The following is a 17,150-nucleotide window of genomic DNA, read 5'->3' on the forward strand; positions in this document are numbered from 1 at the left end:
TTAGATAGGTGAAAAACCTGTGGCACCATAATATAAAACTTTAGAGTCATTGTACATACAGTAAGTACCTCCAAAAAACATCTCTAATGTTTTAAATATCAAAACTATGAATAAACAGACAACAATAGACACAAAGTTATCAATCAGATATTGAATCCAATTATGTTCTACCAACTCATGGTGTCTGCCTCTATATGACACACTACAAAGATTTCTGACGCACAGATGGGATCAGAGTGCAGAGGAAGTCCAGCAGAAAAGGAGAAATGCATCTTTTTATTTTTAGATTTTTTTCTTCACGAGAAGGCTTGTCTAAACAGTGCCTTTGGGGGCGTTTGTCTGCCTGAACAAACTAATCAAACTAGGTTGTTTGTAATATGAAATTTAACCTCCTCACATTGGTGTCCAACATCGTCTTATTTTTCTCAGTGACAAATGTGTTGCCATACCTGCCAACAAGGGCTGTGGTAATGTTTTATTTTGCTATTTATTATTTTAATCATTATTTATCAGACTTACATCAGAATGAGCATCAGTACCCAAAACATCATTCTGGGTTTAATCTAGTTGCCCTGAAACTAACTTGAAAAAAATTTGCCTCTACTTCTTAGAAGTGTTAGATAGGTGACACACACACACACACACACACACATATATATATACACACAATGTGCTCATGTACAACAGAAAGTGTATAGTGTAAAGTGTGAATAACCCCTCCTACATAAAAGTTCCTCTAACTGACTTGTCTTGTCAGTCACCATACCATTTCTGCATTTTGCTTTCAACGTCTCCCTCCTTCATAGCTTCATTAGTAGAAATAGTTTTCATAGTTTAATTTGTACAACTCAGAGAATAAGTCATACTTTTAGTATTTTTCATGGGAGTAACACAATGGACTGGATAATATCTACCACATTATTCTTGTCAGGTAAGACAAAATTTGTACATCCTGATTTTGTTTTTCATTGTCCCTTTATGAGTTTTTGTGCCGGTAGTGAAAATAGGATCCTGCCATTTCATTTAATATCTTATTTTATATACATCTTGAGCAGCTATGTTTCTATAACATACTGTAATCATAATAACTTTTATAATCATAAATTATCGTTTTATTTTAAAAAACACAAAGAATAATAGATCAATAACTGTAATCACTATCTATCACTGTAATCACTATTTCTCCATAATATCTAGAAAAAACATTAAAATTATCATTTTTACATCTATGGTTCATCCTTTGTGAGTCAAACTTCCTGCCTCAGTATGTGACCAACTCAGTCTTAAAAATAGCTTCACCAATACTGCGCAATCATCTAATTTTTTTTTTTATAAATAGCCACACAGTGCCACTAATTATAAAACTAAATACTGGTTCATTGTCCCCCACCTGTGTCTTGTCTAACTGATTATAAGAGCCTCAATTATTTTAAATTCATCCATTAATTTCTTATATATACCCACTTATCCTGTGCAGGCTTGCAAGGTGGACTGAAGGCATTGTTTTTCAGAGGGCTGACACATAAACACAGACATCCTAAATTATTAAATTATGTTTGAATTCAAATTGAATTGTTAATACTGCAACAGACATTACTCAGCTCTCGAAAGTTAACATGATCATATCTGCTGAATGTATACAACCTGTGAAACATATCAGACACCAACACAACACATCTTACATATATCTCACTTATCAGAAGGAAGCTGATGTAAATGCTATGTGGGACGGCAGTAACAAACTTCCTGCTACCCCCTTTATGATATTTTCTGCTAGTGGTGGTTTATTTCAGTTTGATATATATTACAGTACGATTGAGACTGTGTAAAAACACAACAGAATTGGATGACATTAACTAAATGATGGAGCAGGTTAACATTAACAAATAAAATTTACAATATAGTATTTTCTGTGATTGTCTTCTTGAAGCCACAGCAGAAAAAGCAGAACCTGAGGATGATGATAAAATTATTATTATTGTTTTGTGCATTTACTGGGTTTTTTGTTTTATTTTGAAAGACTGTGACATTAAAAGTATAACATGATGCAATTTTGGAACATTTTGTAATATAATGGCTAACAAAATCTATTCATATCAATCTGCAAGTGTCTGCCTGAGGTTCAACAGATCCATTAAGGGAAGTTAACCATTTTAAAGCTGTTGGCCATGAGTATATACTTTGTCAGGTGGTCAAAGAGTTTATATAACTTGGACCATTCTTAGAACCTCATGTTTTTAGAAAACCTCAAAAGGTCAAAAGTAAGATCTTATTTTTGCAGCATTTAAACAAAAGACAGGATATCCCCTGTGATGGCAAATATAGATACTGTGTAAAGTAGTGTACTGTATTTTTACATTCAAGTCTTAGTATTTGTCATGTAGAGTAATTTGTTCACATCCACTATGTTTATAATTTAAAAAACAATCTGACTTTGGCACCTGCCAGTGGTTGTATAAAAAAGACAACACTTCATACACTACACCTCATATACTGTATAAACTGAAAGCAACACAGACTGTGCAGATTTTCACCAGGACTGTCTCCTTTTCCTGCACATAAAAACATGAGAATAATTTGAAAGATACTATAACGGTACACATGATGGCTTTAAATCAGATAAATTGTGTGGTTCTTCCTTCTTTGTTCCTCAGTCTTAAAAGCTGCACTTTGTTTCAATATTGATCCTGTGGCTTGGAAGTCCCTGAGTAACTCTGCTGCAGGTTTTGGATACCAGGTGGTACAAAGACAATCAGAGTAAGTGTGGTTGATCATGGGTCTACAGTAACTGTATCTGCTGTGTGAAATATATAGTTAGATTGAATGCTGGCATACACAGGTCTGGCCTTAGTCTTCTGTCAGAAAAACTGCGGCAATCCAGGAGTTCAGTCAACGATCTTTAATAATGTCCCACATGAGTAAAAGCAGATGTGTACACTGAGTGCTGTATCCAGTATGGATAAACAGCCAATCATCAAGTTTTGAAGTTGTGGTTATCTGAAGGAACATAAGCAACAACAAATATATAATTGGGTTCAAACTGTTCTGGATAATCAAGAAAATAACTACCATAATAGCTTACTCTGCTGCAAACAGTCAGCTTCACCATTGTATAAGCAGTACTCGAAATGACCACAAGGGGTCTCTCTCGACCGCAACTAGGGATTTACAGCACACTGTTGTATATCGACGCTGAGAGCAGCATAAAGGGAATGCACAACAAGCGACGTTTACATTGAACATTTACTTTACTGGCTAGTCACACCACCTATTTGTGACAATCTACTTGAAATTACATTCAGAACAGAGAATATAAGTTCTTAACTAGAGATCTTAAAACACTAATACTACTGAAACAGTCTATTAATGAACCGTATATATTTGTAAGCTATTTTTTAACCAGTCTGATATTAACATAATTATCAATAATGTGTAGTGATGCATAAGTTAACACTTACAGTTTAATTCAGGCACAATAGAGAAATCACTGATGACTGTTTAGCACACATTCACTCAAACTTTCTCAGGAACGACGGCTGAATTTGTGAGTTGAACATGTCAAGTGACGTTACAGTCCTTTGGGTCCGTTTGATAATCGTGCCTAGACTGCCCGATGGTGAGGAAGAGCAGGGAAATTTGCACATGCTGCTTCAGATTTGCTATGATAGGGTTTTTTCCAGCCCGCATCTCTGTCATATGCCAGTTTCACAGTAATGAAGTCATAAGCATGCAGCATTGCTTAATAGCAAAAATGTGGGATTTATTTAGCTACACTGTACTCCCTGAACAGGCGCTCTCACCTGATTGTTGGGTTTTATTTCCTCAGTTTGCTGGTCAGTGCCCCCCTTGCACAATATTCAGAGAGTCAGAGAGGGAAAATATTTAAGTGCTCCACCGAATCCTGCAGGGAAGTATCAGTACGAGGTAAACAACTACTCATTTCAAAATGCTTTATTGATTCTTTAGCTTTTGTCATCTGATAAATATTGTTTCAGGGGATTTGTAAGACAGATACTGAGGCATCTTTCTTTATCCTTACTGGCTTACTTGCCAACTGACTGAATAAAATAAAGTTATTTTACTTGTTCCCATAACAGTTCCTTTTGTTTTTAAAAATTTTTGGACTCAATAATTGACAAAATGACTTGTTAAGATGGAGATTGTATTCCATTTTGTTGGAAATTGGTTATATAAGTATAAAATATGCAAAGTTGTGAGACACTGCTGTACAGTCTTGACTGGGTAATGTTGTAATAGTTATCAGATCATCAGATCAGATAGGGAAATATTTTACTAGTGGTGGCTGTGGTTTGGTCACTTAGAATGTAGTTGCTTTGTATCTTGATGATTTTAACATAACTGATGGCTGATGTTTTTATGCAGTGCCAGAATTTGCAGTCAACATGTCCCTTGGTTTGACAATGACAAGTGATCCCACCACAAAAAACACTCTGGTAAGTTGGTAAAGTGCAAAGATTTACATGTCATTGATGATAAAAATGCAGAGGTTTGTATCTTTACCAAATCCATTTTTTTCAGCTTGAAAACAGAAAAGAGAACAGTAAAATAATCATCTATTAATCAGGACTTGGCCTTATCTCTTTTCAGGCATGTGGTCCGACCATCCCAAAGGACTGCAAAAGTATCACGCTGTATAGTGGTGTGTGCTTGCAGTTATCCAGTTATGATCATGTTGAATACTCTGTGCCTTCTTCTTCTGAAGGTACACAGGTTGAGTTTTTTTTACAATCTCAAAGTTAGTGATAAAAAAGGTCTAGTAATATTTGAGCACCACTGCACACACTTATCACTTCATACACACAACGCAACATGCATATTGGTAGAAATCTGAGCATTGGATTATTTGTATTATACTGCTTCACATTGCCAAGAGGCTTTTCTGGAGTGATCAGCACAACAGTATGCCTGAGCACTGGAACAAGCAGACAGACAATATAGCAATGTGTAATGTTCACAACAGGATGACATAAATGTTTTAAATCGCTGTGCTTAAGAGGAAACTGTATATAATTATCCAGATGTATTTCTCCTTTTTGACAGAGTGTCGAACCCAAGCAGAAATTGCATTTCTGTTGGATGGCTCAGGTAGCGTACATTCACAGGATTTTGATAGAATGAAGACTTTTGTGAAAAATCTGGTCAGATCATTCCAGGGACAGGATACAAAGGTAGGATTGTACTCAAAATATACCTCAGCCCTCCATGTAACTTGTTTGATTATTTGACTGTTGAATACATATCTCCATTTATATCCATACATATTCCCATTTTTTCTTCTTTTTTCCAGTTTGCCATTGCCCAGTTCTCCACAAATCCCACCATCCATTACTACTTTGACACTTTTGATACTAATAACTGGAATTCTCAAATTGATGGAATAACACAGAGACGTGGAACCACTTACACAGCTAAAGCCATCAAACACGTTGTGTAAGTGCCTTCATGATGCTAATGTGTGACACCATCCTCAGAAGTTAACAATGTGTTTTTCTTTGATTTTAGAGTTTTCCTATCGTGTTATGATATGTTGTTCATATTGATTTTCAGCAGTCATGCCAAGTTTGATACAAATCAGCAGCATTACATCTAAACTGGCTTTCAAAACTTTTTCAAAACATTTCTATAAATATAGACTCCAAAATCTACTGTTACCAATTTAATTATAACACAACATATAATGGTGTAATTTAAAATCAGCTCAACACATTATACAGAAAAATAATTTTTTAGAAGTACAGTACTTACAGTACTTAAAGTACATCTCACACCACTCACTATTATATTTATTGGTTAATCTGGGAAATATTAAATTGGGGTTTGGACACCTGAGGGGTTCTTTTGCCTGCACACTGTTGAGCGGCAACAAGACAGCAATTAAATGGCACAACTAGTGGTATTAAGCCATGAGAGTTTTGGTTTTATTTGCCTAGGTTCTGATATTTCTGCCTCAATGGAGAGTGTATGGGATTTTGTTTTCTGTGCTCATAGCACTAAAAAGTTAAAAATTCACCAGCAACATGTTTTCAGAAACAATGTCCATGTCACTCAGAAATCTCAGAGAGACATCTCAAAGCTTGTACAAATAAAACCAAAACTATTTGCATGGCTTGATGCTACTGAGGTAAGTGACAACCTTTTATTTTTTAACCTATAAAGACATTTAATTTTCTTTCATTAAAAATGTACCACAAGAACATGTATTAAAAGTAGATTTTTCTTTTGACAGCAACTATGTCTTCTCGGCAAGCAGAGGCTCCAGGTCAGATGTGAAGAAGATTTTAATAGTCATTACAGATGGAGAATCTCATGACCGGAATGATTTGCAAAATGCAGTAAATTCAGCTGAAAAGAAAAAGATTGTTCGATTTGCTATTGGGGTAAGTTGCATTTCTACTGTATAAATATGTGTTGTGTTAACATGTTAAAAAGTTAAAGCACATCTGACTAACACATCACATACAGCTCAGGTGACAGCAGCTACCTATAATCTGAAATGTCACAAAATGTTATTTGTCCACATTAAAGGCACAATCTTTCTTTTTTTGATCATATAAATTCAAATTGTACTCTCAACCATAATTTAGGAGTTTCAGGTAGAGCTGGAAAATTGCCTTTTGTGTTTCTGAAAAATGATAATAATCCAAAATAGTTATATACTTTCTACACTCCAAAATTTACAGGCATTGACAAACAAACCTTTAGCAGTACTGAAAAAACACGATTTAATGCTGCATGCTTGAGAGACGTTGATCAATTTGAGCGTCAGTAATATAAATGGAGCCAATATTTTACTTTTGTGCATACAAATCGATTTTGTTGTACAGTACAACACCTCAAACATGTTTTCTCAACATCCCTAGGTGGGGGGTGCATTTACAAAATACACAGCAAAACATGAACTGGACACCATTGCCTCTAAACCCTCAGCAAATCACGTGTTTCAAGTATCAAACTTTGACGCTCTTGAACAAATACGGCAGAATTTGCAGGACAAAATCTTCTCTATTGAAGGTACATATGTAACCTTATCATGACAGCTTTACATCTTTTTTGTGTTTCATTGTGATATTGTTATAGTTCCAAAGTAAACAATTATTATGTCATTTATTACGAAGTGTCATTTTAAACTTAACTTCCAGTCATCAGAAGTGACATGGACAATATTAGAAAATATAGACTTACTGTTTTAACAAAAAAATACATAAATATCTTGGCAAATACTTAAGAATTACAACTCAGAGCTACAATCAAATTTCAAATCTGTATACTAACTCATCTCATTTATGTTGCTGTTACAGGATCTCAAACTGGTGGAGAGTCACTGAAAATGGAAATGGCTCAAATGGGATTCAGTGCAGCTTATGTGCCTGGGGTAATTAAAAACACCAGACAGTCACTGGACAGTATAGTCTTAGAAACACAGACACCCACAGATGCACACACACACACACACACACACACACACACACACACACACACACACACACACACACACACACACACACACACACATGCACACACACACACACACACACACGTCTGTGTGTCACTCCTTGGTGCTGAAAAGCATATAGCTATATAAGGTCCAGATGATGAATGTATGATGCATTTAGCCTTTTCCTTGGCTGATGTTTTGTGCCAAACACATTTTCTATACATTTCTGTCTAAATTGCAGGGGATTCAGATGGGTATTGTTGGTGCCAACCAGTGGAAGGGAGGCTACCAGCAATACACAAGCACAGGCCAGAAGAGGATCTCCTATGAGCCTTCAAATATGGAACCTGACAGTTATCTGGGTAAGAATATTACAGTACATACAATGGTGTATTTACACTGCTGTACTGCAATCCTTCTTCCCATCTTTTGAAAACACAAGGAACAGGAAAAACACAAATGAGGACTAAGGAGTGAAAACTATGATTCAAAGTTATGCAAAAGCCAGTAAGATATCAACAAATCCTGAAGACGCTTGTATAGATATTGTGATGATTTTAAAATGTGTTCAGGGAAGACCAAAGTGAAGGCTCCTCATGGTCCCCAGATTTAAATGCACACAAGAAAAGCAAAGAATATTCTGAACTAGAAGCATCCTGCAAGGAAAAGTGTGTAGGGGGTGACCCAAAGCAAGTTTTTTAATGTTAAATCAAACAAAGAACAAATAATGCTTATTTGTAATTAATAGCTTGCTGAAATGTGTAATTTTAAAGATTGTTCCCAGCAAAGATAATGATGATGTTAGGTAATTAACACTTAAAAAATCAGTAAAAGATACAGTTTGTCCTTAGTTGGCCAAACCTTTGTATACTAATAAGCTTGACTCTTTAATTCTAGGTTACTCCATGGCAGTCGCCAAAACGCGGTTGGGCACACTGACAATTGTTGGTGCTCCAAGATATCAACACAGAGGAGTTGTGATTTCAGTTAATGAAAACAGTCGTAACCAAACAATTGATCCCTTTGCTTGGCAGGTGTGTGTTCATGATTAAGACAATGTAAAGAATTAATTTTTTTTAATCTTAAATTAAAGGTTGTTGTTTTCTCACTTTACTAATTGTTTTTTGTTGCTTACACAGTTTCAGATTGGTGAATATTTTGGTGCAGTGGTTTGCGCCATGCATGTGGATCGTGACACGTACACTGACCTAGTCCTCATATCTGCCCCTATGTACATAGACAGTGATAGAGAGGGACGAGTTTATGTTTGCAGCTTATCAAATGAGGTAAATGACAGTTTTATCCAGAATCTATTGGATTTTTTCAATGAGAATTCAAACATCGACTCTCATCCTTTTTTCCTATTTCCACCAGAGAGTTGAGTGTCGCTTCAATAATCCATTAGTACTGAGAGGGGATGCATCTGACCAAGGAAGGTTTGGGTCTTCTCTCGCTGTATTGCCTGACCTTAACAGTGATGGTCTCAATGATTTGGCAGTTGGAGCACCTTTGGAGAATGGTGGTCAAGGTAGCATCTACATCTTCCACGGTGAAACAGGAGGAGGAAGAATTCATTCTACTTACTCACAGGTGAGCGAGAACAAAGAAGCAACAAGAGGATTCGAATGATATGTATGGCCTTTTGTTTGCCACTGTATTTAATATATAATCTAGACAAAATGTATTTTTGATTGATTCAAATATTTTCATTTATGTAGAGAATCGCTTCCTCTGAAGTCCAGCCAGGTTTGAAGTTCTTTGGCATGTCGATCAGTCAGCCGTCTTTTGACCTTAGTAACGACAATCTGCCTGATTTAGCAGTGGGTTCAAAGGGAACAGTTGTCTTACTCAGGTAAGATGCTCCTGACACACATTGTTACTCTCAAGTGTAATTCTACCATTTGTGTTCATTTGTGTCAACGTAATCATACAACCATAAGGTTTATAACCATGAAGTCTCCACCTTTCGCAGTAACACAATTTTAAATCTCTTGTTACTAATTTAGGACAGAACTGTTCACCAATAGCGGATTGTATCAAGCAGCTAAAATAAGATATACTAGTTGTCATTGCTTGAATTGTATACTGCTTTACAATTTTCATACGTATTTTCCTACTCTGTCCATATCCAGATCAAAGCCTATAGTAATGGTAGATGCTGCGGTGACGTTCAACCCAAACAAAATCCAAACTCAAAACTCAGACTGCTCAAAACCACTGGACAACACAGCTAGAATCTGCTTTACCATGACTGGACACTCTACAGTAGATAAAGGTCACTGATTCTCTTAACTGTCTCTAAACCACAGACCCACTGTCCATCCATACTTGTATGTATGTACATGAGTAACCTTTAAATTAAACTCTAAACTCTAATCTGTTCCAGCTAGAGCAACGATTAACTATACTTTAACGCTGGATGCCACACGTAAGGTCCCAAACAACCGAGCTTACATCACGGAGAAACAGCGAGAGGAGAGTGGATCAATAACTCTTGGCTTAGAGAAACAATGCTTCAGTGTGAGCTTCCACATTGAGGTGAGTTGTTTAAAACCTAATAACATCAGGAAAACCCACTACAACCCACACAGCTTCATTGTGAAAAACATAATTTTTCATACAAGCAACCCTCACTACCTTGATATTCATAATAGTACCCTCCTCTCACAGGCCTGTCCAGAAGATGCTCTGAATCCACTTAACAATGAGCTCCGATTCACCTTTGACGGTTTGCCTTCTGACAAAAATCTCAAGCCAAGTCTGGCCCAACAGGCTCAGACAACAACCTTTCATCCTGTAAGTAATCTTTAAAGACACCCTCATTTATTTGTCGGTTTTATTTCACACCGAGGGTGTTTTCAAACCTATATTTGTTTGCTCTGGTCCAAATCAGTGGATGAGTTGGTCAACTTGGTGCATTTTCCCATTGGTTTGATTTCCAACCAAAAAGCATCACTACAAGCCACGAGAGAACATTCACTCCTCTCATTGCTTACATGTGTCTGGGGTGGGAGCAAGAACATAAAGACAAAATAAACTCCTGAAGAATGTCTGGCTACGTCATCATGTTCCCACCACAAACTAACCGCTCCAGAGTTTGTTTGGGACTGGACCGAGACCATATCCTCAAATGGTCTCGGTGCGGTTGTTTTGGTCTGCACCTGAGTACGATTACTGTGTTCAGATCTGCCCAGAAGAATCACACTAATGGGGAACATGATCCAGTTCAATTCATACTTTTCACATGTGGTCTTCACTGACTGTCAGAATTTTAACTGAAGTGAAGATTGAACAATAAAGGTCAGGGTTTGTGAAGTTAAGAAAAACAACTTGACTTTCTGATTCATGTTTGTCACATGTTGACAATACTTTTTGTGATTAATTACATGGTTGCCAGGTCATGACAGATATCACCACATGATTGACCATTAGGTACTATGTATGTGAAGTAGGTCTATGTGAAGAGCTCTCCAGTGCTATGAAATGCTCAGGCGTCATCATGCTTTCTGAATAATGTTCAATTGTAATTCCATTCATTTGTCATGTCTGTCTTGGCCGTTTGTTCTTACACTTTCTGAACAAACATGGTTTACTAAATACTGTCTTCAACAGTTACCTTTTGAGATCAACTGCGGCAATGACAACAACTGTATAGATAACCTGAAAGTGGATTTCAACTTCACCAGGTGAGACTGAGTTTCAAATGTGAAGCCTGACTTAGGTGTGTGGATCTACTGTTTTATCTGTGGATTCACTATTGGTGGGCAGGTGACATGTTTAACTTTTCTCTTTGCACTCCCAAATTGGCCAACATGCTCTTTTAATTTTTTACTCTGTAAGCATAGCATTTGGCATGTTACTCTTTTTGTATATGCTGGACTAATGTTACATGCACCCGGACTCTCTTTGTTACAATTTCATCTTTGTGCAATGTTTTTTTTCCTACCTTCACTTTTCCATGTTCTCCTAATCTATCAGTTCCTCAGAGGTTAAAGTAGGCATTGATGAACTGCTGGAGGTCACTGTGTCAGTGGAAAACAGGGAGGAAAACTCCTACAACAGCCATGTCATTCTCACGTACCCACCTGGGCTCTCCTACAGGAAGGTTACAGGCCTGCAGGTGAGGATCAAGTCTGTTTCAATTCAACTCTGCTCAGCTGCTCTCTGAGGTTATGCAGTGATTGTGGATTATGTGTGCTTTTGTTTAATTCATTATTATTTTTTTAATAAAGGGAAGAATTGAGTGCAACTCCTTGGACAGTGGAGCTGACTTATCTCAGGGAAAGACAGACTGCACTATTGACAAGCCTATTTTCAAGAGCAACGCTAAGGTTTGTAGTGTGTACAGAAGCATCTCATCTCACTGCAGCTGAACCGAGAGAGGAGACAATCTGATCTCTGTCATTCGTTTTGTGTTAGGCGCTCTTCATTGTGTCCTATGGGATCGAAAGCAACAGTCAACTTGACAGGAAGTTATTCATCACTGCAAATGCCACCAGGTACTGTTGTGTTCATCTTCCGGCCTGTAAGCACATCACTGTACATGTGTGTATGTGACAATTATTATTGTTATTCATGTGTACAATTAATTTCACCTCTCTTAGTGGGAACGAGCACTCCAAGTCAAGTGAACTTTACAAAATGAGAGGGATTGATGTGAAGTACAGCATTTTTATGACAATTGAAAGGTTTGTGTTCCATGTGATTTAATAAGTTTAAAAATATTTTAAAATAATTTAAAGTGACATTGTAAAGCTTAATGTCTTTGAAACATTCAATGTTTCTGTTCAGTTCCCTCAGCTACAGCAATTTCACTTATGGCAAGAGTAATTTGCAGAAACCAGTCCAACAATCAATTAAGGTAAAAAATCTTATCCTATCATAATATCACTTTTTAAAAAAAAGGTTATTTAACTTTTTTCAGACTTGACTTTAATGCTCAGTAGGTCTTTTTCTTTTCTCCCCTCTTAGGTTGTAAATGACATCAGAGCACTGAATTTCACTGTGGTGATCAGGGTTCCGGTAAAGCTCGGTGATAAAGACATCTGGGTGGATTCGAGCAGTTTGCAGGTAACATGTGGGAACTCATTGTTACTGAAACCCCAGATGTCTCAAATGTAGCTGTTTTTATGCAACTAAAGCCTTGTGGATGAATTTGTTCTCTGTTAAACTGACATGAATCAGCTCTATTTCAGATTCCAGGCTGCCAAAGAGACAAAGATGAAAAACCCACCGTCACAAATTTTGTTGCTCAGATACAGAAAAATAAGTCAGTGGTAAGTATCAGAGGCTCTACCATCTGTACATGGTGGAATTTAATCTAATCATATATAGATTTAGAAATGTATGGTATTTTAGTGCATTACACATACGTTTTCCCTGTTTCCAACAATAAATTTAGGCCTCCTTTTAATCACCCACAGGACTGCTCTGTAGCCAGTTGCAGAGTGTTCAAGTGCAATCGATTCATGGGAACTCTGGAGGGTAAAAAGTACACAATCTCTGCCAACCTTAGTTCTGAATGGATAAAGCAGGTAACTAATGTGTGTGTAAAAATAATAATGTTTAAATGAAACTGAACAATCCTAAAGATTAAATTAAATGTCTGACTCCCCCGTTTTTCTCTCTCAGATTGGACTTGATTCTGCCAAATTCCTCTTGACCAGCACGGCCAGTCTGGAGTACGACAGAAACCAGTACATCTTCTTTTCAGTGCGGTCAAATAACAATCCTCCCATTCACAAGGTAATTACACATTGGATTTGTTTATTTGTGTTTGAAAAGAGCCTGAATGGAGATCTGATCCAAAATCTGTCACTGCACATCTCAGATTGTGGCAGAGGTAGAAGTGTATCCTGAACCAGACTTCACCAAAGAGATTGTTGGAGGATCTCTGGGAGGGTTGGCTCTGCTGGCTTTACTCACTGCTGGCCTGTACAAGGTGAGATACTTTACATGCACTGTTTCAATTTATTACACAGCGTTATGGAGGCAATAAGACAAGCTGAGGTCTAGTATTGGGCACCCTTTATCACAAAATACACCCAGTGACAATACCTGAATGCGGCATCTTTACATTTTCACTGTTCTCTCATTTGGTTTGGTTCTTTTTATGTTTTTATTGTGCATCTCTAATGCAGGATTGCAGTGTTTTTATCTAACTTCCTTTGTTTTGTACTCTCAGGCTGGATTTTTCAAGAGTAAATACAAGGAGATGATTAATGAGGAACAAACAGCTGATCAGGGGGTTGAGGGAGGCGCACCCACACCAGAGTAACAAACATGAAGTTAGTTGATGTCCCACAGACAAGCTGATACAAGCCAGAAAACACCAAAACTGTTCCAACATCTACACTGGCTAAATAGAAAATATATAAATATGTTGCCATTTTCATGAATACACATTTCAATGGAAAATATATTTATGCAACCACTTTCATTTCATTATCCTGAAAAAGAGCTTGTGATGCATACATAGAGTGGCAAGAGTTTTAGAGCTTCAAAACTGATTTTGTAATCCACATTTTGAACTGAATAGCTTACTGTTGGTCTATAATTAAATATTTGCAAACCATGTGTTAATTTGTACATTTTATTTTAAGTGAAAAATAATTCAATACAGTATAATCCTTTGGAGTCTGGGTGTCATCACATGATGTACTATAAAAGTACTGAAATATAAGGTGGAACGTTAAGAGTGAGCACCTTACTTGCTTGAGATATATTTTATGTATTTTGATGTATATAGATGTATTTGATATGACTTTCACTGACAATGTGAGCTGCCTTGTTTTTAATTACATTTTAAAATGTGCAACGTTGTGTTCTGAATGCATGTAAAAAGATATATTTGATGCTTCATCAATTTTTATTTCATGTGTGATTAAAATTACAGTTTTTTTTGAAAATTGACCTTATACAAAGCTGATCATGACAATTTTATGTAGAAAGAAAACAAAGGTATAAATGAGTATTGAGCATAAATAACAAAGGTTGTCCTGCATTTAAGCGGATTCAGTGGAACATTTTGGAAATGACATTGTCTTTTAAAATAATTCATCATATTACAGAAAAATATCTCTTTATTGTTAAAAAATATAAACATCTTTGGCTTTATGATGCAACATTTTCTTCAACATTTTTCTTCTATTTGACCTGCGTTACTGTACGTGCATTTACAGAATTTAAGTGAGGCTTATGAGGAGTGTTTAAAGTGGTCAATCAACTTGACTTTTAAGTGCAATAATGAATTGCTTCAAGCATCCCTTTGACAACAGACCTAATAGCTTGACAACAGGAACATAGAGGTAATGGGTAAAAAGAAGGACAGGAATGAGGACATGGAGAAACCTGCTGCTCCTCCTGTGGCGGCAGGAGAAGGCATGTTGCCCACTGTCTCCTTTAAGAATGACCCGAATCTTGAAGTTTTGGCAAAGATCTGAACATCTGCACAGAGAAATTTGCTTCCACCTTTTGTTACAACAGCCACCTGGAACCAAGATGAATCTGACTTGCATAGCAGAGGGCCACCCTGATCACCCTGCAAATGTAAGAACAGATAGAAACATGATCATCGATCATCCAAAGCTGAAAACTAACATCTACAAACTTCTGACATGATGAAAAACAAAATTTAGAAACTGGTGGATGGGAAAAATTATTTTACCTGCTTATTGTCCATGTTATATGTGCAAATGTTCCCTGAGTTAGAAACATTCCCACAATTTGTTATTCGAGTTTCAAGGTCGCAAAGACTTGTGCCAGCTCTGTCAGTGCCTAAAAAAATCCCTTTTACTCATGTGAATACAAACAGTGAACAAAGTACAAAGTAACTCTTGAAGATCTACTGAAATTAAACATATCATGCAAACAATATGAACTTACCTGTGCTCTTGCTCCCCGTACCCCAGCCTGTCACCCAGCATTGACTTCCAGCAGTGAAAGATCTGGCATTGCTAATGTCCACTAGGGATGTGCAGAGAGCCCAGTATTTGTATTTGTATCTATCTTTGTTGAAGCAGCAAAATTATTTGTATTTGTATTCGAATAAAAGTGGAAAGAGGCTTAAAAATCCTGTTTTTGTTTTTATTATGCTTTTAATTTTTAGAAAATTGTTACAATAAGTGTTCATGAATAAACTACCTTACGAAGGAGGGCCCCACACCGGGTCTCAAACTGGAGTCTCCCAGATCATAGATGACTGCGCTGCTCTTGGGCTAAAACTTTACTCACCACCTCATTGCAGACAGACCACATTTCCAAATTAGGAAAATGTACGTCATGTAGCAGGTGGATGTGACTCCCCTTGTTGAGACCTGCTGATAGATACAGCAGAGCAGAGGAGACAGACTGAGATGGCAATATAACCGACCTGTGTGCTGGTATTTTTTTTCTTCCTGAAAACAAATTATTATTAAAATATTTGTATGTAACAAATATTCATAAAAAAACAAGCAAAAACACTATTTGTGCTTTGCCAAATAACGTATTTGTATTCGGGCACACCCCTAATGTCTACACACACACTGTAGCTGACTGTTTTAGCCAGCTGCAGCATTGCAATATTAAACTGGTCATTTTGGTCACTGTAATTTCCATGCTGAGCTCCTTCTTCTGCTCAGGAGTGAGGAAGGGGAATGCGTGAGGCATCTTGACACTGTGTAGAAGGAGGAGGAAGACAAAGGATGAGATAAATAGGTAACATTTTCATAGGGAATACTCAGGGTCAAAATTATACAGAGGTGCAAGGGCAAAAGTTCAACAACATTCAGGTTGCAAAGTTTGACATTTGAGAATGTGGTCTTCTGAATACGTGAGAACCTGACTGATGGAAGTAAGACAGAACATTAGTTTGACTGTGGGAGAAGTGGTTAAATGAGATCCTGTTTGTATGGTTTGACTCTTTCCTGTCTTATGTATGTCTGTCAGCCTAAAAAAAATCATATGAGCTGGTGTCCTGATAGTGTGACTGCAGTTGTTGCAGCTATAACTGTTGCAGCGACATAAGGCACTTATGTGCTGGGGTTGCACATTATCCCCCAGGCACAATATGCAGTGGCACAGCGGATCCAGTGTCAGAGACCCTTCCACCCTCCTCTGCCCCACCCTGCATACATCTGACCCCCTTAAAAAATCATGACAAGCATGTGGTTGACCTATTCCATTTTCTAGCCACTTATCCCTGAAATGTTTTCCTGAATCCATAAAGGCCACAGCAGAAAAAGCAGAATTTGAGGGTGATGATAAAATTATTATTTTTTTTTATGCATTTACTGGGTTTTTTTGTTTTATTTTTGAAAGACTGTAACATTAAAAGTATAACATGATGTCATTTTAGAACATTTTGAAATTTAATGGCTTCCAAAATTAATTCATATGCATCTGCAAGTGTCTGCCTGAGGTTCAACAGATCCATTGAAGGAAGTTAACCATTTTAAAGCTGTTGGCCATGAGTATATATTTTGTCAGATGGTCAAAGAGTTTATACAACTTTGACCATCTTAGAAAAAAAGGTGAAAAGAAAGACCTTGTTTTTGCAACATTTAAACAAATATATCACTCAATGACAGGATAACCCTTGATAAGGCAACTATAGATGCTGTGTAAAGTAGTGCACTGTATCTTTATATTCAAGTCTTGGTATTTATCATGTATAGTAATTGAGTCACTATGTTTAGAATTTAACTAGACTAGG

At 36.9% G+C, this 17,150-nt stretch overlaps 1 protein-coding gene across 1 annotated transcript; it reads left to right on the forward strand.

Moving 5' to 3' along the window:
- The first annotated feature begins 692 nt into the window (after positions 1-692).
- On the forward strand, positions 693-15,462 carry LOC121886942 (integrin alpha-M-like). The gene is made up of 30 exons (XM_042397370.1): positions 693-931; positions 2,655-2,757; positions 3,827-3,924; positions 4,384-4,454; positions 4,609-4,723; positions 5,062-5,189; positions 5,309-5,451; positions 6,248-6,398; positions 6,882-7,032; positions 7,320-7,393; positions 7,698-7,818; positions 8,354-8,490; positions 8,596-8,742; positions 8,831-9,046; positions 9,175-9,308; positions 9,589-9,731; positions 9,843-9,994; positions 10,127-10,252; positions 11,069-11,142; positions 11,435-11,576; positions 11,689-11,787; positions 11,876-11,955; positions 12,061-12,144; positions 12,248-12,317; positions 12,428-12,526; positions 12,652-12,732; positions 12,880-12,990; positions 13,088-13,201; positions 13,287-13,397; positions 13,641-15,462. The coding sequence occupies exons 1-30, from the start codon at positions 895-897 to the stop codon at positions 13,731-13,733; spliced, it is 3,405 nt and encodes a 1,134-aa protein (XP_042253304.1). The 5' UTR covers positions 693-894; the 3' UTR covers positions 13,734-15,462.
- Positions 15,463-17,150: the final 1,688 nt, after the last annotated feature.

Source organism: Thunnus maccoyii, chromosome 20, assembly GCF_910596095.1.
Source record: "Thunnus maccoyii chromosome 20, fThuMac1.1, whole genome shotgun sequence".
NCBI lineage: Eukaryota > Metazoa > Chordata > Actinopteri > Scombriformes > Scombridae > Thunnus > Thunnus maccoyii.